This window comes from Tyto alba, unplaced genomic scaffold (genome assembly GCF_018691265.1).
Source record: "Tyto alba isolate M040663 unplaced genomic scaffold, T.alba_DEE_v4.0 Super-Scaffold_22, whole genome shotgun sequence".
Lineage (NCBI taxonomy): Eukaryota > Metazoa > Chordata > Aves > Strigiformes > Tytonidae > Tyto > Tyto alba.
The window spans coordinates 37,902,662-37,928,062 of NW_024881296.1; the positions used below are offsets into that span (position 1 = coordinate 37,902,662).

The window sequence follows — 25,401 nt, forward strand, 5'->3', positions numbered from 1 at the left end:
TCTGCAGTCTTCTGCACGGCCACAAGGCCATTTTCCTCCAGTGCAATGGAGATGTAGTCCTGGAGCAGCTCGGCTTTTGGTAATGTGTCCAGAGAGTCTGGCAATGATGGAGCGGTGCTGGGGAGTGTGCAGCAATCCTTGCCATATGGGATAGCAGTCTCCAACACCATGGAAAAACAAATCATATATGTTTTAAGGATAGCGATCCACCAAACAGTTCAGCACGGTTAGGTGTCTGCTCCTGTAACAGGGCCTACAGCCTGACATTCTCATCCTGTGTTGGGAATATTTTGTGCCTCCACTAAAATCTGCCCACGGGGTGGAGAACTGCCAAATGGCAGTCAGTAGGAAAAAAATCTAAAGAAAGTCTGCATTAAAATCTCAGCCTTCCTGGGGTTTAGCCACTCCAGTAATGCAGGCAAGCCACGGGATTCACAACCTGCTCCCAGTGGCTGGAATCCAAACCTCATGAGTCTTTTTTTTTTTTTTTTTTTAAAGAAAGAAACAGGGATCCCTCATTTTAGAACTCACGGGTGCTAGAGGCACTGCTGTGACTCCTGCCATGTTAGGTCAGTGCTTACAATACTCATCAGATGCAAGGAATGCGGGTTGGCCCCCACCCCTGCAGAGGCTGCTGTAGCCAGTGGGCTACTGAGCCTGCTGAACCCACCCTGCGGATGGGGTCTGGGGGGGGAGGTGAGGCCAACTGCTTGATCCAGAGAAAGACAGTAAAAGAGAACAGGTGGTAAGTGAGTAGGACATCCACTGAACTGGGGAAATCCTGGTTTCAGTCTGCGAGTCGGGGACTAATTTTAATCTATTGCCTGTTGGATGTGAAGAACCTGGCAGGTTCTAAGGGAGGTTTTAATATCTGTTGTTAAAACTCTGTAAACTGAAAGAAACAGAGAAATACTATTAAGAATTACACTTGATAGGAAAGCAAAAAGCTTTTGTATTGAGTGTTGGAAAGGTGCTTGACAGAAGAAATAAGAATTTGCAATCTATTTTCCGGTCTAAGGAGGTGAGAGCAAAGAACGTTTGTATTTTTGCTGTGGTGTTTGAAAACTTGTTCTAGTTGCTTTTGTGTGGGGGTTGTTTGTTTTTTAAATACAAGGCACAAGCTGGGAATGCATGCAAAGCTGTCATTTTTGGGTTTCGGTTGTAGGTAGTGTACATCAACTTTTATACTTTCTTACCTCAAGAGCCGCCTTCTTCAATTCCCTCGGCCAGAGACACGTGCAGTTACAGCGTGTGACCCTGCTCCTGGCAGAGCCAGAGGCTTGCTGTCAACTGCTGCTGGAACAGCCAGGCCCTTAGTGCTATGATCAGTTAATATTTAACCTTCTTGTGAACTCTGGCTAGGTTTTGCCGTTCCAGCCTACTGGGAGTGCCTGCTCAGGAAAGAAGCTTTGGTTGGGAAAGGCTATTGAAAGCCACCCGTTGACCAGAAGCTCGGACTCCGCTCTCACACAATCTCTAGAGACGTTGGGAGAGACCCAGAGCTGACGCAGCCCTTCCGAGTGTGTAAATGTCTCAAAATGGTGCGTCCTCTAACCTTCACTGGGAAAGGAGGGTTTTGAAAACGTGTGATGCTTGGTAAGGGTGCCTGTGTTATACCTGTAACTGGTTTTGATGGTGAGAACAGGCCGATGGAGACAAACTGGAGTTTGATGTACCCGTATGAGAGAAGTCATTCAGAGGAGGAGCGTGAGGATGAGCCACTACCACGGGGAAGATTCAGGCAGTCCCCTTTCCATCCTACACCAGGATTTAGCATCTCCACCACCATCAGGATAGAGAGACTATGCAGGTAGGAAGTTCCCCCGTGTATCTGCTGCTAGGGTCAGGTCACTAAAAACTTCCTATTATTTCCCAGGCCGAGGTGGAGAAGGCCAGGGCTTTTTTACATTAACTGCCCTCAGCGGTCCCTCAGACGTGACCCATGAAGCACCGTGGCAGTGCCCGGGAGCTGTGAGCACCTTCAGAGCTGCTGCACTGCCTCCGTCCCCGCCAGCACCAAGCCACTGTGACACAGGGAGGATGGAGATGTTTGGGGATTTATTTTAAGCCATCTTTTTGCAGTTTTGAGTGGGTTTTTTTGTTTGTTTGTTTGTTGTTTTTTTTTTTTTTTTTGAGGAGGATAGGGATGAAGGCAAGGTGCAAACTGAGACCCAACTTTTCATGAGACTAAACCAGCTGTGGCAAGACGGGTTTTAACGGCTGCAGAAACGGGCCCGCGCTACCAAGAACCTTTTGACACTTGTGCTACAGATGCGCCAAGCATGTGGTGGAGGCATGCAAAAAGTTTATTTTAATACAACCAGTGTCATCCGCGGCCTGGTCCTGTCGCGCTGCTGTATTATCTAGGTGCCTGGTGAGGTGGGGAGTAGCCCTGCTTACTGAGCACTGCTGATCTGTAAAGTGACCTCAGGGTAATTAGCTGTGTGGGTGGAGTATTGGTTTCAGGCTCTCGGGGAGGGCATCCTCATCCTTTCCTCAATTACATGCACCCAGCAGCGGGGCTGGGCGCAGACATTTGTTCGTGGGCGCTGCTTCTGTCGACCTGATGGACAGAAAGAAAAGCTGGGCTAAATGGGGCACGGAGAGACATTTTTTTTTTTTTAGCCTGTCACAGGACCGTGAATTGCAGCAGCGCAACTGGCACTTTTGCAGGGCGTAAGGAACGTTTCCTTCTCACCCTGCGGGATATGTGGCGAGAGTGGGCGTGCAGTGATGATCGAGTCACCGAGTTAAGTAGCAGGCCTGTGTGACTGATTTACAAATACCAGTGTTCTTTATTTACACAGACATGTAAACAACAGAAGGTAAACAACACCACCCAGCTCGGTCTAACAAACAGGCTGCTGCTGTTTCACTTCAGGACCTGAGGTGTTTTAGACATTTCACAGAAACAGTAATGACAGCAACCACAGGAAGGCTACAAGGTTACCTCGACTCTTTCTTTGCACCGGAATGGCATGCAGGGTGCGGCAGGGTGAGGGAATGGCACCACTTGAGGCCACAAAAACAAGTGTACGCAAAGAACCCACCGAGAGCTTGCCTTAAGGTCGGATGCGGCTGGAGTTAGGACTATCTGTGCGTGGTATCACTGCGGCTAGTCCGTACTCCGACAGCACTTTCCACCCAAGGATCTGAAAGCACTCTGCGAACAGACCACAAATCTTTCTTGCATCCTGTGCAAATTATCCCCAGTTTACGTGCAGGGAAGTGGAGGGCCTTCAGGTAGCGACTTTCCCAGAGCTCAGGTTTTACTGGTCTCGTTTCCCAGCCCTGTGCTTTAAATATAGCACCGTTCTTCCCTCCCAGAAGTATATCACTGCTTGACATTTTAGGACCAGCTTTCGAAGTGCCGGTCCAAGCGCTGCAGGTAGAAGGGCAGCGGTCGGTCCCAGTCGCTACCAGAAGCTGTTTCACTTCAGTGACGCCTCTGCTGGAAGAGGAGTCAGCTACTGTGCGATACATTGCACCCATCCCCATGCTTTTTCAAGTTTGTCCAAAACCAGAATTAAGGGTAACATTAGCTGCAGAAGAAAAACTATTTGAAAACAACTGTGCTGATCTGCTGTCTTGCAAATTTAGCTGCGACCGTAAGCCATACACACACTGTTTTACTTAGTTGAAATATTTCAAATAGAAATGCTACACTCAGTTTGTGAGACAGAAAAATACCTAGTGGAGCAATGAAGAGTTCAGGAAGTTAGCTGCTTTATGGCAAGGAACAAATTTCCTTATAGTTTAGCAGCAAAAGCATCAGCTAGGGCTTGAATAGGACTTAATTTGCAGGTGTAAAATCATATTTTGGTTCCACACACCCTTCCTTACAAAAAAAAACCCCAAAAACAAAAAACAAACAAACAAACAAAAAACCCCAACCCAGATTGACAGGTGTTGGGTTTGTTTGTTGTCTTTTTTCTACTGCAGAGTGATCACCATGGCTTGAACTCAAAAGTGGTTTCAGCCTTTCTACCTGTTTCTAACATGACTAGCAAGTTAAGCAGGCTCAGCTCATATGCTAGATCAAATTTGAGCACGTAAGAATTGCGGCTAAAGGAGCAGCCGGGAAGTTGGGTTTGAGCACAGTAGTTAAATGCTCAGCTGCCTTCTCTTGTGCATGTTATGCTTCAAGTAGTTTACTTCTATCCTCCCAGAAAGAACTACAGTGATGCCCTATCTTCAGTTATCATAGGAAAGGAGATGAACCACCACAACCACAAGATACACCATTTACAGCTGCCAGTACAAAAAACAGGTAAAATAAAGACAGAGAAGGAGGCCTGTTTTTTCTTAAATAGGCTTTTCTGCAATCCTTCCGATCCCCCAGGTGAAAAGGAAACTTAAGAAATTCTCCTTAAATAAAAGCTATGTACAAATTGCACACATTGCAAATGGAGCACTGAGATCAGTTACAGAAAATAAGATGTACAGTCTTCACTGATAACATCTCTCTTGCTATAAACAGTGATAAACAGCATATGCTTTCTTCAGATGTCAGAACCCAGCAAGACTGCAATATTATGTACACAGGGCTTGTTTGCCTTCTGCCTCCCGCAGCAGAGTCCCTCCAAACTCTGTTTTCACTTCAGAAAGCTGTGCAGCCACGTTCCTGCGCACCGCGTCCCTCCTGCTCGGCAGATCACAAGAGAGCCGTCATCGCTGTCTGGCTTATTGGTTTTAGGCAGTCTCTGGGCGTGGAGTAACCCTCGCTCCCGAGGGCGTTGGGCTGAGGTTTCTGGTAGTCTGTGCTGTAGCTCACGGAGGTCAGAACACCGTTAACTTTGGGTTTGTCGTAGTTTATGACACTCTGGGGTGTCTGATAGTCTCCGTTCCTGGTATCGGTCTTACATGAACTGGAGAAGCTGCTGGCACAAAGGGATTGCTTCTGAGACGAGACGACAGGTACGTTGTAGCCGTTTTCAGAGGGGAAATTATTTTCTCTTGCTATGTGCCGCTCTATGATGGGGGTGGCGTATTCGGGCTCTTGGCTGGTCAGGGGCAGAGCGTACTCGTGCCGGTTAGCTCTGTGTGGGCAGTGATAGTGATTTTCAAACTCTGAACTCCCCCTTCTTCCCTCGTCTTTGGTGTCCATGGGTCGAAAAGTAGATCCTTTCCGCGTTACTGTCCCCGTCCCGATCATGAGAGGCTGCTGATAATCTGAAAGGAAGCAAGAACTGCTCAATAAGGCATAGACTGGTTATTTTATGTATATAATACTTATGCATAGATAGGTATTTTATGTTGAAAAACGACTCGGTTATTGTATCAAACGCGTGGTAATTAGGGATGTGAGGAAACCTTTCCCCAACACTGGTCCTGTAACCTCCTTTAGCAAGCACATGTTGCAGAACATGGGAGAAGCTCTCCCAAGGAGGAGCTCCGTTCTGCCACCTCCTTTCCTACTCCCTCCCTCCCTCTCTCTCCCCACCTACCCACCCAAATAAATTAACATAATTTCTGGAGTGTGCTCAAAAGTGCTAAAAAAAAAAAGAGAGAAATCAACAAAATATTAGCAACAAACTGGACAAAGGACACTTCACGAAGATCCACAAACAAGAAGTTCTCAAAAACAAGCGTTCCACTTTCGGAATAATTAAAATGCCCGGAGGATTCTTAACAAGCCCGACCAAGTGCCGACTTTATTTAAAAGGCATCTCGCAGTAGCTGACTGACAAGAAGGATGAAGTTAGGCGGAACAGCAGCCAAGAGAGTCAAGGGAAGTGTGAAATGCACTAAGCCAGCTCAGCACTGCTGCGGGCGCGCGAGGGGGGACGAGCCGGGGGAGGAGGAGTGGGACCGGCGCTGCTGGAGGAACTGGGCAGTCACCCCAGTCAAGGGGGTGGCACGGATGGAGCTGGGGACGGGCAAAGGGCCCAAGGGGGAGCAAGGAGCGAGGTGGAGGAAATGTGGCCTCGAGAAGCATGTGTTTGCACCTCTAGTCGAGGCAGATGCGAGGCTGCCGTGCAAGAAGGAGCTCCGGACTGAAAGGGTTTTCAAAAGATCCAGTAAAACTATGATGAGAAAATTCAGCGTTCTAACTTTCTCGCTTTGGTGCTAGCGACAATCTCTTACAGATACATACGGTGGCCTGAACAGCTCTAGTAAATGACACTGCTAAAGTATCATGTTTTGACGCAGGCGTGAAGAAGTTAGCTCAGTTTCTCTTCTGGCATCGTGGTTCATCTGACATGAGTGTCGAATTCGATCCCATATGTCCTGTGAATCTTTTTGGCAGTTCCTGGCTACGTCTCAAACTTCAGCATGTAGGGTGAAGGTGTTATGATATTTCACTAAGTAAGTGCTGCAGCTCTCCCCGGCGTCGCTGCCGCCATCCCCAGCAATCTCCCTCGCTCAGGGTGAAGCATCTTGACTTGTGCCCGGCTGCCTTTGGGAACCAGCAGGCAGCCGGGGATTCGAAGGGAGGGAACATCACGGACCACGTTAACCTGTCTGCAAGTTGCATGCTGTCTGCAATCACATTACTAAATGGCCCATTTCTGGGCTGCGTTCGCGTTTTTATTTCGTGTTTCTTATTTTTTTCAGGAGACCGTAGGTGAAATGCTAGGGTGGGGACATGCTTGGCCAGGCAGAGAGTTAAGACTTCCCACAAACATGGCAGGAGGGGAGGATGGAGAGAGCAGAGGGTCCCCAGACACAGCCAGGGGAACCAGATAACCGTGATTTGTGAGCAATCTTTATTCATTCCCTTTCCTTCATGAAATAAAACTGCTTTATAGGTCTCTGCATATTTATATTGAAAGTTTCTGTAAAGGATTTAAACCATCTTTGAAAGATATCCAGGGTAGCACCATATGGAATTACAGTAACCATCCATTTGTTTTTTAAATGTATTTCTCTGCCAAATGCATTGGAGAAATTCTAAGGAATTTCTAAGGTTTGGAGGCTGGAAACAGCAAATTAATCTTCCTGGAAGATTGCTGCTCACTGACCCCACGGAATGGCTGGTCTCACTAGACCTTCTAGACAGACTAAACTAGGCACGGATAAGATGTGTTAAGAGGATGATTTAAAAAGCCATCCCTTTGGGATGCAGATAGCACTGCTGCGGGGATTGGCTCTATCTAAACAGTGACCTGCAAAGTAGCGCAGGAGAGAAGCACAGTGGTTGATTTTTATCTTCTCTCTCATCTCCAAAGTAGTTCAGGCACCAGGAAAGCTGCCCAGGGATCTCAGCACAACTTCCACCTGGACATGAAATCCCACCACAAACCAACTAAGTAATTTTTCTATTTGCCCAGCAGCAAAGGACATTATATTTCGTTCTGTTTCCAGAGATATTTGTGTTTAAATCAGAGCACAAAAAATTATTCAGCAAACTATCCTATTCTAGACATGTTTTTGCACTGTATCCATGCCTGAATGCCTTGGTTATCTTAAGCCGTAACTGTTTCAGAGCTGGGAAATCTTTCCAACAACTGCAAGAAAAAATTTCCAAAATAGTGGTCTTTTCCCCCTAATATATCTAGCTGTTTCGCTGTATGTCTGGGATGAACACAGATAAATTTGTTCCTGGGCCTCAGCTTACATAAGAGCTGGCCCATCCCTCTCCCTGTTACTTGTTCTGCACCCAGAGAAAAATGAATGCATCGCAGGGGGAGCAGTTGTTACCTGCCATGTCACTGGTGACCAGATCTAGTTTTTGTGGTGTTTCCTTCTCATTATTATAGCTGATGGTAAATTCAGTTGACTGATGTCTGGTGAAGGGCTGCTTGATTTGTTTCCAACAACCTATAATAAAGAAATAAAAATAGAAGGCTTATCAGCAAGTTAAATGCTTATAATCAGAAGACTTGTCAGAGAGTTTAATTTTTGGTGTACTCATTGCTGTCAATATATTAAGGCAGTTAAAAAGCAAGACTAAAATGGGCTGTTTGTAAAAAAAGCCCCCTAAATTTGGAGGTGAAAGGGAAAAAGTGAATCATCAACTGGGATTTCCAAGTGAAAACGAAACGTTATAGAGGATATTCTTGGCAAGAAGGGCTCAAACTCTGTACGTGCCGGCACTGATGCCTTAACAGAGTGTATCAGTAAAATACCAACTTTAAATTAGTTACATGTTTTTCCATTGCTTTTGTGGCAAAAAGGATGCTTAAAATTTCTTTTTTTTTTTTTTTTTTTTTTCAGTAGACTAGTATAGCTTCCCTTTCCTTGATATCTGAGCACCTGCACTCATCAATTAATTTGTTCTCACAACATCCTCGTGAGACAGAAAAGAAAAAAATCCAGAGTGTCAGGCACTTGCCTGGAGCCTGCGACAGGAGGTCTGTGGAGAGTTGGGTTCGGCTCCCAGCTTTCTGAGTCCCAAACCTGGCTCACAAGGGCTTAGAAGCTTGATTTATGAAGCACAGGCACAACAAATGAACTGACTGGGTAAGACACTGTCTCCCGTTTCTTGGGATTTGTCCTCATTAGCAAGTGAGAAAGGATTATGATGTGACCTCAAAAAATCATATTAACAAATATGGTGTTAAGTACAAATTAATTTTCTAATGAGGGTGAGCTGCAGTGGGTAACAGCATTCCTTTCACTGACGTCAGCACCTGCTGAGGGATGAAATTGCGGAGCTGAGCTACTGCAAAGCACTTGTCAAGAGACATGTGAATTGCTTAGCGGTTTCTTTTTTTGTGGAAAACTGAGATTCACAAGGATATTCCTCTATAGAGTTGGCTGGTCAGGAAAGACAGCTAAACCCCAACTTCCAAGCTGATGGGAGAGCACACGCCAGAAAACATTATTGAGCAAGACAAAGAATATACTGCAGGGTTTTGCAGGCATCTCCTAAAGCAGAGTCCTCAAGCCAATCCCCTGTTCAGATTTTGCACGTGAAGTCCATTTCAGTATTGTTAGACTTTATAAATACAGCCCCAACCAGGGAAGGCAGTGAGAAGGAAATATTAAAGCCATAAAAAATTATTAGCCCTTGCTCTTTTGAAGAAAGGCAATCCCTTCTGCTGTGGGGAAGAGAAAAGGAAAGCAGCAATTTTCTGCAAAATAGGTATTTTGGAGGAGGAAAGGAAAGGGAGGACACCTGGGAGCAGTCTTATGTGCTAATTTATGCACTCTGTATAATAGATCTTTTGCTAATTGCCTTTCTGTCATAGAAACTAAATTATATTGTTTCTCAGGGCACTGTGCTAGGATGACACAAGTGGGACTGTAGTTTGCCGTTCCCCTTGTATGAAGATGTGAATTTGCATGAGGAAACGAAACGGGGATGCTATTTCATAAGCATTTCTTACTTCATTGCATTCCCATTGGCCCAATAGGCAGGACAGGACAAAGTGCATTATTCTCCACTAACCTGATTTCTGAGCACTGGATAATCCATAAGAAAGTCCTTTGGCTTCTCGCCTGCAAGGAGAGGAAAGCATTGATAAACATCTGCACTCGCAGCATTTCAGTTTCATGCCTAAGCTCCAGCAGAGAGAGCTTTTGTGTTTAGCAGCTGAGGACGATGTTTCACTTTGAGTTCCTGGAGGCTGGTCTTTACTAGAACGTCAGGCATGCAAACCAGCGTTTTGACATTCCATTTTTCCCCATCTACATGCAAGTTGTGAGTGCCAGCATTCGAATTTCTTGTGCCTGGCGCTCATCGACTTGATGCGTCCATGTCTATATGTGTCACTCCAGGTTACGTTTTGGGTCTGCTCTTCTGAATTCTTTGGCTAGTTTATACATTTACTGGGAATCCAGGGCAGAGCTGGCTACCCCGAGTGATGAAGCAACATCGACAGAGCATTGCTTATACTTCCAAATCCCCATCTGCTGACAGAAGCATTTCCCAACTCTGCATGCAAGTGCAGAGTGAATGGACACCTAGGAGGAATCACGGTTATCAGTGTTTCTTCCAGTTCTCTGACTTGTGAAGTGACTTAGCTTTAGCTGCTTACCAGTGTATGTATGCAACTCCTTAAAGCTGGGCTCTGCTTTCAGCCCACTAGGTTAAGTGCTCTAACTTAAGAGTCTGGGAAGCAGAAGCACAACAGGAGGGAAATGATAGAAAATGATCCAAATAGATAGCTTAAATCCTCACTTTACCAGGGTTTTTACTTGGCTTTGGTGTGGAAGCTATTCTGTCTTCAATTGCTTCATGCCTTAGTATTTGTGGGTATAGTTAGGCTGAAGAGAACAGCCGGTTAAATTGGACTGTAAGTTGGGGTGTGCAGTTCTGACCTGCTTTACCTTCATTTTTGTCCGACTAGGGGAGATGTACAATAAGAAATACAATGTAGAGAGACACGACATGAGATCTACTTAAAAGGAAGACTGCCACACAGGATCAATTTCCAGCTCCCTGGTGAAGACGCTCTGGGAAGAGGGCATGTAGTTGGACATGCTAACTAGGTAGCCACAAAGGTCTCCTATGACAAAAGCCAGTGTCTTACTTGCGTAGGGCTGCACAGATACAAATTCCAGAGAACAGGAACAGACACAGCACGATGAGGATGGGGACAATTATAGCTGTAAGCTTTAAGCCTGCATGAGGAAGAAAAGGAAAAAAAAAAAAAATAAAAGGATAAAAGTTTAAAAGGCAAATTACTCTGAAGCTGGTAATTTTTACTACAGAGGCTACAGCAAAAGGCAGATAATCTTGCAGAAATGCTCCTTGCAAGCCAGCAGGAAGATGTAAAACTAGAAAACTGCAAGACCACTCCTCAAATATACTTGGTTGCCAGGTACCTGTGTGGAACAGTGTTGAGATGAAAGAGTTAAATACACTTTCTCAAGGCTGACGCTTGACTTAACATCTATATGCATCCTTACAAAGAGCAGTTCTTATTACACACTAGCTAACTTTTTAAAAGCCGCTTACACACACTCTGTTTTCAGTTGCTTATAAAAGTACCAGATGAGGCTGTAATTTTACATGCCGAGTATCTGGCTCAAGCTGAACTGGTTGAAACATTTCAGTCAAAATAGTTCAAAGATTTCCAGGAGTGGAGCTAGGGAAAAACCTGTTTAGCCCCTGTTAGATTCTAACACAACACGGTTTAGAGCAGGGATTTGAAAATTAGCAGTGGGGTGGCTCTTGTGTCAGGAGTGTGCCATTTGCTATTCCTCCAGACGCTTACCAGGCCACAAGAATAAGGTAGTACACATGTCCACAGGGTATTTACAATTTAGCAGATGAAATCTCAGTAGATTTCATTTTCAGTGAACATGGATACAATTTACCCATACTGCTGCACAGATGAACCGAGCCTGCTCTTGGCAAGAACAATGTGGTTTCAGAAGAGCTTTTTTTCTTACAGTGATTGCTTCTTACAACCTTTTTTTTTTTTTTTTTACACATTCCTCCAACTATCAGCTACCTAATGAGTAGCAGCATTTGGTATAGTGGGTCTGCTAATTCCTGCCTGGCTATGGGTCCACCAAATAATCAGTATAAGCAACAAATTTTGTTTGTTTGCTGTTTAAGATCTAAGAAGTTAGCTTCACAACATTAAAAGATGAAGACTGCAAATTCAGGGAGAAGTACTAGAATCAAGATTGTCTAAGCCCCCGTGAACACAGGCATTATGGAAAAATGTTTAATTACATGACCGTGCACTACTGTATGCTGCTTAGAACTGGGGACCTGCTCTGGGAGGAGTCATGGCTGCACAGAGAGAAGGTAACATTTTTGTGAGATCACTGCCTCACATATTACAAAAATTATAAAATATAGGAAGAGACTGAGAAAGACGCCTCAAAAAGATGCTGATGGGTGCACAGTGTAGTCCCTTGAACCACCTACGAAGTGATGAGGGAAACCAAAACCTGACGTTTCACACATCAAGGAAAATTAAGGCTTTCCATCTTCTGTGCATTAAGACAAAAAGAACCCATGCTACTCCCTCTTCTCTCTGTCATTAACCTTTAATAAAGTCTGAAGGGAAAATAAAAGTTTTGTTTTGTGAGAAAGCTTAAAGTTCACTCAGGCTGGGCTGGAGACGTGATACACCCTAGAGAAAATGCAACTCTTGGTAGTGTTACCCAAGTTAGTTTCTTCCGACGGGATGGGCTCCGTCACAGTCCTGTCTTCTTTTCCAAGGGAGGTTTCTGTGCTCTGGCTTGGTTTCTGCCACATTGAATGCGTAAACGAACTATTAGCTGCAAAAGAGAAGGGGGCATCAGTGGCACTGTGGCAGCACGGGGGGCTTTGGAGGCACTGTGCCTGGGGAGCACTGCTTACCCCTTACCTTGCATTATCCGACAACCCATCAGCTCAAGCTTCAGTGCTATTCTTTGGTTCCAAGTTTGAGGGAAAATTCGCACGTAACGGGCCACTATTGGAGGGATGAAGTTATTGCGTACTACATCACCAGAGTTGGAGTTGCCTTGGAATACCTGCAATGGAAAGTAAGCACGTTGTTCGCTCCGTTTTAAAAGTCTCTTTCTTCAAAGTGCTCCATACATCCAACTTCAAAGATCTGCATTATCCTAAAACTAATATAGTGATAATCTGGGATGCAGCCACATAATTTTTGGAATTGAGAGTTCTGGAAAGAAATCATCTTTTTAGTTCTGACAGATGATCACATTTTTCTGTTAGCTCAGAGAAGTAAGATTATCACTGTTTCAATTCTGTATAATTTCTAGTTAATGTATGCTGGTATAATGCTATAATTTTTGATTTAATAGCACTGCAGCACCCATACTTGGGCAACAGGGCATAAAAATGTAAAAAGAGAAAACTGAAGTGAAATATTTCTAGATATTTTAGTAAAATGGTCAGTTTTCTGTATCAGGCCTGAAAAGTGACTATGAACTATGCGGTCGTGTCTCCTTTTCCCTGCGTTTATACAGTATTTCCCAGAATCAGCCTAGCCCATGTGCAGAACAGTAGTCCTTGCAAAATTAGTTCTTGGAGATGCTTCAGTATGATCTAGGAAAACTTAAAAACCTGACGTGATAGGGAAGTGAGCTCAGCATATCTTAGATAAAATGCCGGGCCACATAAGGTTCTGAAGAGACAGGTTTTGTCATGCACCTCATCTGAAACTGAGATCATATATAATAATTTCATAAGATTATTTGTATATAACAAGTCGTTCTGGAAAACTTCAAACCTGGATGTTTTAAATAGCTAGCCTTCCCAGTTCAGCCACTGCTAGGTTGATTTGTCACTTTTGGGCCCAACACCTCCTCAGTTTAACACATAAAAAATATGAACCCAGTTAACATTGTGCAGTGAAACACCTTGCTGCACAAGCTAAGAAAATCAGAGCTAGTAGGAAATCTCTTTACACCTCTAACAAGTTTTTAAAAACTGCTGTCAGGACTGAGGACCAGGTAGACCTGAGGACCTGAGGCAAGCTGAGCTCCCTCATCAATGACGAGTGAACGTCTGACTTTGAACGCCGCAGGGGCAGGGGGTGAGGCTTTTGGGTTGGTTTTTTGTTTGTTTGTTTGTTTGTTTGTTTGAAAGGAGACATGAGGTTTTCAGGGGAAAACGTTATCAGACAAACCTGCGCAGCACATCCTCTGTCTGCAGGAACTAGTTGCGGTGCTTTTATCTGTTTGTTGTTCAAGTCGCCCAGGGTCTGTGAAAGCTGTGGTGTGGACAGGTGTTTTGGTGTAAGGGCATTTATTTTACATTCAGTTACAGGTGCAGGCTGTGCCCAGAGACTCGTGGCAGAAGACTCCTGCCAGCCAGGGGTGGGAAGCGGGGCAGTACCTGATGACCTGAACACAGCCCCAACACAAGCTGGGTCCGCAGGGGCAGCTCCACCAGCAGCACTGTGCTTTTACCAGAGTAATTTTTTTTTTTTTATTGCTTGTTGGGGGGGGTGGGGGGGTGGGGGTGGGATTGACCATCCTGGTGCATCTTGAAGCTGACTTTCAGCTGTGCTGGTGCCGTACCAACCAATGCTTCTGCGCTGGTATGGTGCTCCTAGCAAGGGCAGGCACCGAGCTGAGCTAAAGACTTTCCCAAACAGCCAGTGCTACAGCTTTAACTACACAGTTTCTTTAAAAGAAGGATACACACATACACATGCCTCCCTGTGTGTGTGTCCCAACTTCAGCAAACCCCGGCCAGATAGCTTCCCTGTTTCGACAAGCTCGTTACCTACTCTACGGCTGTAAATTACACTGGTGAAGACAACATATGTCTAGACAAGTCTGGAACTCCTAATCTTTCTTGACAGTGAAAGCCTGCCCTTCAATGTCAAGGCAACGTATGCATTATTGCTCTGTGCTTTCCTACCCCTTCCACTTTCCCTTACCTTTTCTTCATTGCTCAGAATCCCTTTGTAAGTTCTCCATTTTGAGTTGTTATTTTTGTAGTTCATTGTAAATGTCTTTACGTAAAAGTTGAAATTCAGCATAGTGGATCCAGAACCAGTGGTCTTAATCCCTTTCAACAAAATGCAAAATACGTTTTCATTTGTTAGGTGTCTTTTTAGAGGAACATTTTCAAATGCAAACACAGAAGCCAAAACAATTCAGAGAACTTTGCCTTCAAAGTCTTAATTCATGAATTTAAAAGTTGGGTGAAGAATGGAAATCAGTTTTAAATTGTGAATTTAGAGCAATGGAATTTTTAACAGAGCTTAAATTAATGACTCCAGAAATGGTAATAGCTTTTTGATATTATGGTCCATTTCAGCAGTCTTTATATCTTTAGTAGCAACTGTAATTTACATTTCTACAACTAAACCAGGAGTCTCTTTCACCTGGGCCATTATTTCGAAGGCTATAACTTTAATGTTTCTTATCGATTCCAGAACTGCATCATTAATAGGTCCTAAGCAATCATCTATCATTCATCCAGACTCTACTGGTCTCTGTGTAAATATTTTGTTCCGAGCCTACAGCATGTTTACGGATCTGGCATGCATGACAGTTGAGCCCAATCCTATATCCCTAGAGGAAGACCAGTCTTATAAATAGCCATGATTTCTTAAGTATGAAAATAATATTCCTCAACGCAGAACACTTCATTACATTTAATGGAAAAAACGCCGCATTAGCCCATTATTAGCTGTTCAACTGTGTTCAGTTTCTTCTCCTGCTGAAATCCCAGCTTCTAATAACCAGACAGTGACATACCTGTTATTCTCTTCTTCTCTCCCAGGTCTATCTCCAACCATTCACGATTGCTGCTGTGGTTAGAGGCCCAAGCCAATCCTGGGACTTGAAGCCAAGCCTTGTCAGGGGTCCACTGGAATAGTTGCCCAAATTCGTTGGTCTCCTCCCAGTAGGAAGATGCAGTAACCTGGCTCTTGGAGAGGAATCCCTCTTCCAGACTGAGAGATTTATTGCAGCCTAGGAGTCCCCACACAGACAGGCAGAAGGAGTTGTTTTGCATTTTCACAGCATATTTTTACATTAGGCTAGCAACATATGAAGACCACCCACAACAGCAAAGTCAGATGTTGCCTAGTCTAGTGCTAGCCTGATGCTATCCATTAGCTGTAGTGTTTGCCAGTCAATTTGTAGTGGATGATCCAGTCCCAGACTGCTGCGGTCCCTCTCTTTTACCAATGTAACTCCTACATACATGACACCTTCTGACTACATCTGCTATTTTTGTCATTTTGTTTTTTAATCTCTGCAGTTTTGTCTCATTCCCGTGAAGACTTCTTATATTTAAAAATTTTCCTTCTGAAACATAATATTTATGTTTTGAGATTGGCATTAACTAATTTTGCTGTACAAAACATTTCTCAGTTGAAGGCACTGTACTGAAAGGAACACTTTACTGTAAATATTTCATGATTTTCACCTGCAATTAGGGCTAGGAAAGTTACTCATTAGAGAAGCTCCTTGATACTGCTGCCAAGAGGTGATATCACTGAAGATAATAGCTGCAGGTAAGTATTACAAACTCCACCAAAGAACCCGCAAAATTTCTGCACATCAAGGTTCTTCAGAGAAAACAGGCCAGTGGAATAAGGTTTCAATGAAGTTAAAAATAATTCCCTGGCAGTTTCAAAGGCCTATACATGCTCTACAGTTTTCAGTGGAATAGTAAATGATTTTATCTCAGATGACTGAAATACAATTCAAATGAACGAGCACGAACTTTTCCCCCCTCTTTGCTATGTTTTATGCAAATGAACAGTTTGACAGATTAAAGGCGGTTTTGCATCTTGGAAAGTCATAAACAAAATCTTGTTCTGTATCAGTGCAATGTAAATATCTTTTCATTCCTCCTATGTTTTCATTCTCTTCTCGTATAACAAAGATGGAATTTATAAATGTCTGAAGAAAAACTGCTTTCATTTTCTACCTCCTAAAGTACATAAAAATGGGATTATCTGATTGCCATTTTTCATATGCTGGCACCAGAAACGTAACAGCAGAATACTATTTCTTTTTCTTGTCTATGTGTGTATGACCTATTCCCATTCTGTGGTTTTTTTCCTAGCTCACTTCACATCCCTTCAACTTTTTTATTCACTTGCCAATTTAAAAAAATTGCTGTCCTAAAACTTCCTTCCTAGACACAACCTGACGTTCTGCAGATTGCTTTTCAAAACTTTTACAGAAAATACTTAAAAAAAAAGGTAAAATTTGAATAGCTAAAAATAAAGCCATTATTCTTACCATTTGAAGTAAATATAAACCGCTTATCTGACAGCGAACCACTGTAAGAAAAGAAAAAGGTAATTCAGCCTTTCAGGAGGTGGTCACGGGAATGACGAGGTACAGTTTCAGAACCACAGTTTATCTTGCAAAATATCTCTGGCCAGATAGCTGCTTACTTTGCCGGCTGGTTACTGACCCCAGTAAGAGCACTCTCGCGCATCTCTCACCGTGAGTGAATTCAGCTCAGGTTTTTTTTAATGGTTTTGAGCATTTGTTATGCTTTAAAGTGACTCCCCATCCCATCAGCCCGTTAACCTTGCTGCATGCTTCAGCTTTTTGCCTCCGCACAGGTCCTGCGCTGCTGTGGGAAAGCTTTCCCCCTCTGCCCCTCAGACCAGCAGCATACGAGCATTCAGAAGAGCCGGGATCGGGAAATCTGGCAGGACCTGGAGCTACCGGCGGTGCACAGCTCCAGGACAGGGCCCGGCTCTCTTCTCACCTACAGTAGCTTAAATTAGAGCAACTTCACTGAAACCAAGGACTTCCGATTTTTTAAGTCCGCATCTAGTTTGAAGAAAATCCGTCCTTAAGCAAAGTGAAAGCGTTACACTTGATAGTGGCTAAACCACGCCAGCTCTGGCCATTCCTGCTTGGACTACAGGTGTACCATGGCCAGACTGAATTAAAACTGCTCCGTGTTTTAATCTGGGTGGGAACCAGTTCTGTTATAACCACGACCAGCAGCCCCCATCAGGAATGGTTCTTTTTGCTCCATTATCAGCACCACACCTACAGCTCCTCTTTTCTTCCTCCTGACGTGGACTGCTTTGCTTCAGGAGAAAAGCCATTTCTTGGGCCACTCCATAAAACCCTGCACAATGCAAGACAAGATAAAATCACCACTGCAAGGGAAAGCTGAGCTTTCTTTGGCCTCCCATGGAGCCACTTTCTGATTCCCAGCGAGATGCCCCTGAGGTTTCATTCCAGAAGTGATGACTCTGACTGGCTGCCTAATAAAAAGAAAAGCCCGGGCTTTAACGTGAAATTAGTTTGGATTTCTTGAAAATCTGACCCCTGCAACGTCGCTTCGATTAGCTGCACGCATCACTCGCCCCTTTGGAAAAAAGCTTTGGCCAGCGTGACTGAGCAGTAAAACAACTTCTGCACTTAAACATCACGACAGCTCCCTTTCAGGCTGCCCTTTGCTGCTGGCCAGGAAAATTTCCCCCGAGGTACCGTCTGTGGGCTAAGAGCAGCGCGCACGGCTGCGTGTTTTGAGAGCACTGCAAACGGGGAATAGGAAAGTGGTCCCGTGTCAAGGTCAATAAAAACACTTCTTCTTTTTGTCACTGAGGGAAAACTAATGACTACAGGCAAATGAAGCCCTTCGGAGATGACGGAGAGCACTGGGAGGGAGCTGATTTATTTGGGCATGTAGGCGGTAGAGTAGCTAGGAGGGGAAACTCAAGCCCGCCCTCCCTCCCACATCTTCCCCCCAGGCAATCCTCAGGGGCGATCAGATGTGCTCTGCTCGCTTCAAACCAGTTCAACATTACAGCCAAAACAATTTTTGCTTTCTTAGTGAATACAAAGCAGCCCATTTCAAGAGAAAAGAAGAAAATAAAACCCCATGGTGATCAGTAAAACCTACCCAAAACAGAAATCACAGCACTCCTCAAATACTTATTTATGAGATAATGCTTTGTCAAGAAAAAGTCACCAGGATCCCTTTCAAATAAAGGGCTTCAATTTAAGCAAAGAAAGGAAGGAGGTTAGCATTTCTAAGGTCTGTAAATCTACGAAATCAAGCTGAAATATTTCTGCTATAATTCTGCAAGTCACTGAAGAGGACAAACTAATTCAGTAAGTGGTAATTCATCAGTTTCCTAATGTGGCAGGTGGCATTTGTCACACAAATTTCACTTTGTCCTTTAAGGGATGGTATCGCCCCGTGCTCATCTAACAACCTTCAGGATCCTGCCTAGCCAACAGCACCAGTGGTGGGACTGCATGGGAGACCTGTGCTGGCAGCTCTGCAAAAAAAGGATGTTGCTTCCCATAATAAATTTCTGCTAACATCAAATATGTTGTTTGTTGTTTTTTTTTTTTTTCAGAGTCTGTCTCAAGCCAGCTTTTGGTAAGCAGTGCAGGTTAACCCCGAATCTCATCTTTCACAATTCACAAGCGTGCAGTCTCCTGCATTTTCAAAGATAAATGATTTCACATGCGCAGACGTGCAGTCACAGGCCAGGTCACATTACGAAGTTAAACCCCCACGTATTTGTACTGGGGTATCAGAACTGCCCAATAAATCCAGCCACTTGATCTTCGTTACAGCATTTGCGGGTGCAGGTTCACGCATGGATCGTGAGCACTGAAAACCTCACAGATGCTGAAGCGTAACAAGTACACCGAAAAATGGAGTTGGGGGGGCCAAGGTCAGCTCTTCTGGGCTGGTGAGCGAGCGAGCCGTAATTCCACCATCACATTAAAACGCAGATATTTAACAGCTCGATACACTCCAGCAGCAGCTTTTGATGAGGTCAATTTCGGCTCAAGTCGCTAAATAATTTAAATCTTTAAAACTGAAATCCACTATAAATGAGATTTTAAAAACTTGAGTAAGCTTTTACTTAAGGGCATCTAAAAAGCTCTTAAAGCACTGCTGTTCAAACACCAATTTTTTCTCACCAGCGCTGGCTGCTCCACAGGAATTTCTTGCAGTGTGTAGGTACCCTGAGGACAGGGAAGCCATGCAGCTTTGGAAATACCTCTTATAAAAGGCTTTTTAAAGCATGAAATGCATTGGTTTATTTTCCTAGCAAACAGGCCCACTGTTTCTAAGAACGCTTTTTCATGTTTTGAAATAAAAGGATTTCCCTGCATCCTCCAATTTCCCTCTCCTGGGATAATGGGCTCACACCAGCAGTGTCCAGGACTGTCACAGCTTCCAGGAGCAGCAGAAGCAGCCGGGAAAGCGCCGTGCTCACGCTCCCCCTTTTTTCTCAAAATCTCTGCCATCTAGTTTGCAGGCATCCAACCCTGTATGAGTCTGTTTACCTGCGGCTCCCTGTATAATCTGTAGAAAGCAAAGGTTGCCTGCTCGGGGCAATTCAGTCCCTTCAAGATGCTCGAGGAGGGGCTGCACCCCTCCTTAGGGTGCTCTCTCCGGGGCCCCACATTAAATGGGCTGAAGCCGAGCCTGGGTGCAGGGTTCAGCTCTCCTTCCAGTAAGGGGTAGTCTTCCCGCTTGATGTAGTAGAGACAAGTTTGCATCTCTGCGGGTACTTCCATCACCCACGTGAAATATACAGGGTATTTTGTGAATAGCAACATTAAAAGGACGCTTGGCAGTTAAGGTGATGGGTTAATCACACAAACAGCGGGTTTCCCCCAGCACGTGTACATTTGCTGACTTACACACTTCGTTCGTTGCCCACTAGCTCTTGTACTGTGAAAAAAAAAAACCACAAATGGGAATCCCAGCTGCCTTTCATTAGACTGTTTTCTGTGCTACTGTCTGAGTTACTCCTTCTGGGATTCTCAAGGATCACAAACATATGAATATATGTAAACGGTTCTGTAACATCTTTAGATAAGGCACAAAATCTTTAATTTAGGGTTTCACTAAGCTGGCATGTGTGATGGATGGAATTTGTATTATTTGTTTTATGGAGGGGCTTGCTGCCTGAGCTGAGCTCACAGTCCTGCTTTGCTTGAGACAAGTTTATATTAATTGTCTTTGGCAATTTCTTTTTCAATTTTGGCAATTAGTTTTCTAGAAAAAAATAAAATATTTAGGCTTTACAAAATTTTGGCTAGTGGTCTACATGCTACCCAGCTTTGTATGCTCCAGTGCCACTACATATAAAGCATTTCAATCTGTGCTGAGGTTTAAGCACAGCAACAGATCGAATGAGTGCTTGGTTTTGGTTTGGTTTTCTTTTTTTTTTCATTAATGAAACCATGGCTATAAAATTGTCAAGAGGGTGTGGAGAAATCATGGTGAAAAAAGGAAAAAAGTATAAAAAAGACATATTCCCTTACTTCTTGTAGGCTATGGGACTGAGGAGATTTCCCTTCCTACAGAAAAAAAAACAAAACAAAAAAAAAAAAACAACAAACAAACCCTTATGTACAATCCAGATAACATTTGAAAATTAAAAAATATAAACCAACAGGAATGACAGAGGCAGTTGCTGGAAGGGCTTACTGTGCTGGATAGAGATTAGAGGATTTATTTCTACTTCAACAACAATGCAATTAAAAGTCAGAAGATAAGTGGTAAATATAACACCCTTGCTATAAATATTCTAAAAGGGAAGAACTCTGAACATGTCACAAGCACAATGTTTAAGAAGTTGTTCATTAAATCCCCTATGGCTCAACGGTACTTTTTACTTATTCATTCTTCCTAGCTTTTTTTAATCATGAATTTATCATGATTTATTAGCACGTCTATTAAAGGTGTTTGTTGCAGAACATTGTACTTTCATGCATCTGCTACGAAAGTAATTTGCAAATATGTTTTGGAAGGAATAGGAGAAGCCGAAAAAAAAAAAAAAAAGCAGAAAATACTGCCCTACATGGTACAGAGCCTCTGAAATCTTGGATCATTTTCTATATGCAATGCCAACACCATTTGAATAAAGCCGTAGAAACCAAGCCCAAAAGCCCCTAGACCCACACCTAACACCTTTTTCTCCCCCCAAAAAGCCTCCCCACCTGCCTCTGCTGAGGTGGGCAGTGCCCTCTGCCCGGGGGCTGCTCCTGGAGCCAGCCAGGCCAGGGCGCCAGCAGTACTCACTCGTGTGAGGGGTACTCACTCACTTGTGCGAGGGGTACTCACTCACTTGTGCGAGGGGTACTCACTCATTCGTGCGAGGGGTTCTCACTTGTGCGAGGGGTGCTCACTCATGTGAGGGGTACTCACTCGTGCAAGGGGTACTCACTCACTCGTGCGAGGGGTTCTCACTTGTGCGAGGGGTGCTCACTCATGTGAGGGGTACTCACTCGTGCAAGGGGTACTCACTCACTCGTGCAAGGGGTACTCACTCACTCGTGTGAGGGGTACTCGCTCACTCGTGCGAGGGGTACTCACTCACTCGTGTGAGGGGTACTCACTCATGTGAGGGGTACTCACTCACTCGTGCAAGGGGTACTCACTCATGTGAGGGGTACTCACTCATTCGTGCGAGGGGTACTCACTCACTTGTGCGAGGGGTACTCACACTCACTCGTGCGAGGGGTACTCACTCATGCAAGGGGAACTCACTCGTGTGAGGGGTACTTACTCGTGCGAGGGGTACTCACTCACTTGTGCGAGGGGTACTCACTGGTGCGAGGTGTACTCACTCACTTGTGCGAGGGGTACTCACTCACTTGTGCGAGGGGTACTCATGCAAGGGGTACTCACTCGTGCGAGGGGTACTCACTCACTCATGCCAGGGGTACTCACTCATGTGAGGGGTACTCACTCATTCGTGCGAGGGGTACTCACTCACTTGTGCGAGGGGTACTCACACTCACTGGTGCGAGGGGTACTCACTCGTGCAAGGGGAACTCACTCATGCAAGGGGAACTCACTCGTGCGAGGGGTACTTACTCGTGCGAGGGGTACTCACTCACTCGTGCGAGGGGTACTCACTGGTGCGAGGTGTACTCACTCACTTGTGCGAGGGGTACTCACTTGTGCGAGGGGTACTCATGCAAGGGGTACTCACTCGTGCGAGGGGTACTCACTCACTCGTGCAAGGGGTACTCACTCATGTGAGGGGTACTCACTCATTCGTGCGAGGGGTACTCACTCACTTGTGTGAGGGGTACTCACACTCACTGGTGCGAGGGGTACTCACTCGTGCAAGGGGAACTCACTCGTGCGAGGGGTACTCACTCACTTGTGCGAGGGGTACTCACTCACTTGTGCGAGGGGTACTCACTCGTGCGAGGGGTACTCACTCACTCGTGCGAGGGGTACTCACTCGTGCGAGGGGTACTCACTCATGCAGGGGGTATTCACTCACTCGTGCGAGGGGTACTCACTCGTGCGAGGGGTACTCACTCATGCAGGGGGTATTCACTCACTCGTGCGAGGGGAACTCACTTGTGCGAGGGGTACTCACTCGTGCAAGGGGAACTCACTCGTGCGAGGGGTACTCACTCACTTGTGCGAGGGGTACTCACTCACTTGTGCGAGGGGTACTCACTCACTCGTGCGAGGGGTACTCACTCGTGCGAGGGGTACTCACTCGTGCAGGGGGTATTCACTCACTCGTGTGAGGGGAACTCACTTGTGCGAGGGGTACTCACTCACTTGTGCGAGGGGTACTCATGCAAGGGGTACTCACTCGTGCGAGGGGTACTCACTCGTGCGAGGGGTACTCACTCACTCGTGCAGGGGGTACTCACTCACTCGTGCGAGGGGAACTCACTCGTGCGAGGGGTACTCACTCACTCGTGCAGGGGGTACTCACTCACTCGTGCGAGGGGAACTCACTCGTGCGAGGGGACGCCGTTGGCGACGACGCCTTCGTAGCGGCTGATGCCCTTCTGCTGGGTGACGCTGATCTGACCGCCCAGCTCGTCCGCGATGACGCCCGCGTGTATCGCCGACTTGCACAGCAGCGAGGTCTGAAAGGCAGAAGCCGGAGCTGGGGGGGTCAGTCTGACAAACCGCTAACGCTTTCACTTCCAAGCCACTCGTACACAGGTGCTACAGCTCATAAAATCCAGCAAAGGCTCAAGAGGAATAAGAGGCAGGGGAGGTAGAAAGAGCAGTAATCTTTGAAAAAAAAAATACGTTTCCAAAAGTCATCTTTTTTTTTTAACCTTTCAGTTGAAGAAGGAAATAATTTGCTTCGGAGAAGGTGCCGTAAGATTTTAACCTAATAAGTATTGTGTCACTCCTTGGGAAAACTAAGTCAAAGGCAAGTCAACTCTTTGCAAAGAGAAAAGGATAATTACTCGATGGACTTGCCTGAAGGCAGACCTATCTGTTACAGTGCTTTAGGATTCATGGCATACAGGAGGAGAGTTGGCTATGTGCGGACTGGCTGCTGCTGGCTTTTCAGTACAGCTCATTTGCCAGTATCTCAGCTGGGGTAACACTGAAAAATACAGGGTGCCAAATAGGTGGCAACGACGTACCTAAGGGGCTAGGGCAGAGCAGAGAAGGGCCAGTGGAAGGTGCAAAGGAGACATTCCCAGGGGCTGCGGGCAGACTTTGGTCTCGGGCACACCAGCCCGGCTTGGGCGACGCTGCAGGGGTGCTGGGGTGTCCCCTGCAGGGAGGGCTGGGGACACAAAGGCAGCAGGTCTCCAGGGGAGCCCCGCAGGTTCTTTCCATCAGAAAAGTTGAATCCGCCCTTGAAGGTGGAGGGAAAATTTCTTTCAGAAATTCCTCAGCGTAGATAAGATCTGCATGAGGTCATGACATGCAGCTGCTTTTCTTTCCTAATCGCCCTGGTGAAGGGCAGGAATAACTCCAGCTCAGCTCTGCCACTTTCCAGGCTGGAGTGGCATGCTTGAATAACTGGATGAACAGGTTAAACGTGACCACTGACTTTTTGGAAACTCAGCAACTGCTATACTTGTGATAGGGTGGGATGATTCAGTGGTATGATTAAACTTACTCCACCGTGAGAGACCTAAAGATTTCACAGGCATGACAGGAGGAGAGTCCAGAGTGAGGGGCAGAGCACTGTGTGAACTGTGGATAAATGCAACCACTCAGGCAACTTCTCTGGTTTAAAGAATGAGCAGTTACAACAGCCCCAGAGGTTTGTAGTTATGGGTGGGATGTGATTAGGCAGTGTACAGTATTTATTTCATCTCAGAGCACATTGCTGGGATACTGCAGGCATAGTATTATACAAAGCCCGCGTGTTACCAAAATGTATTGTTTTTCCTACAAGAGAGAACTTTAGAAACGAAATGCACATGGACTCCAAACAAGTAGAAGCTGAAGTCATAGGAATATTTAGTACATTGATGAGCACTGCCTCACGAGGGACAAACACCATGCGTGGTTCTTCCAGAAAGCCAGAAGCCACAAGTCAGTAGGCGTATTTGACAATCAGTGGACTTTATTCTCACACAATTGATTGGCCTGTTTGAAAAGTGCCTCTGTGTGCTTGCACACCGATAACATATTCATATACTGATAATAAAAGGTAAATCTCACACAACTGGATAGAATTACTGACAGAAGTCAAGCAGCAAAAGTTGAAACCAAGTTGTGCTATGCTATTTCCCCTCATTATACTGTGAACTTACATCTCTGTATCCTTCTCCGATATCCCCAGAAATGTCACCTGCTATGTCTCTGCAGCCAGCAGGACAGTATCTGCTGTAGTGAGAGAAGAGAGGCTTGTTTAAAATATGAACTGTAGTGACGATAGACAGAAACAAACCCGTACAAAAGAAATGCCCTCAAACCAATAAGTATTTTAACAGTAAGTTCTGGTTGGTGAGTCTAGGAGGTAAATAAATTGGCCCTTGAGATTGTGAGTGGACTGTACACAGCAGCACACAAAGAGCCAGAAAAGCAGTTTTGCAAGGACAGTTATGTTTAATTCTCTTGTTCTAGAAATGCTACCACAGGAGTTTTCAGCACAGCTCAGATAAGAAGCCTACATGCAACATCCAGACAGCAGCCATAAGAGCACAATTTATTACCATTTCAAATCCTATCACAAAGTTCAAGGAACCAAGAAATGATAGCTTGTCCTCAGATAATCTTGTAGCAGCTAGGATGCGATCTGCTCTCAGAAGCAGCACTGGAATGTGAGGCTACTTTGAATTTCAAAGTGGAAACTTTTTACATATACCATGTATATGTATGCCCTA

General features: G+C 45.1%; 1 protein-coding gene across 1 annotated transcript in view; it reads right to left on the reverse strand.

Annotated features, from left to right (window-relative positions):
* Window positions 1-2,772: 2,772 nt before the first annotated feature.
* Window positions 2,773-25,401, reverse strand: part of DCBLD1 (discoidin, CUB and LCCL domain containing 1) — a 49,702-nt gene continuing 27,073 nt past the window's right edge. The window contains exons 5-15 of the mRNA XM_032992887.2: window positions 24,829-24,901; window positions 23,051-23,184; window positions 16,573-16,613; window positions 15,073-15,288; window positions 14,247-14,377; window positions 12,219-12,366; window positions 12,013-12,129; window positions 10,422-10,512; window positions 9,338-9,387; window positions 7,645-7,764; window positions 2,773-5,172 (exon numbers count right to left, since the gene is read on the reverse strand). Coding sequence (XP_032848778.2) covers window positions 4,655-5,172; window positions 7,645-7,764; window positions 9,338-9,387; window positions 10,422-10,512; window positions 12,013-12,129; window positions 12,219-12,366; window positions 14,247-14,377; window positions 15,073-15,288; window positions 16,573-16,613; window positions 23,051-23,184; window positions 24,829-24,901 — 1,639 coding nt within the window. The 3' untranslated portion in view covers window positions 2,773-4,654. The remainder of the gene's footprint in view (window positions 5,173-7,644; window positions 7,765-9,337; window positions 9,388-10,421; window positions 10,513-12,012; window positions 12,130-12,218; window positions 12,367-14,246; window positions 14,378-15,072; window positions 15,289-16,572; window positions 16,614-23,050; window positions 23,185-24,828; window positions 24,902-25,401) is intronic.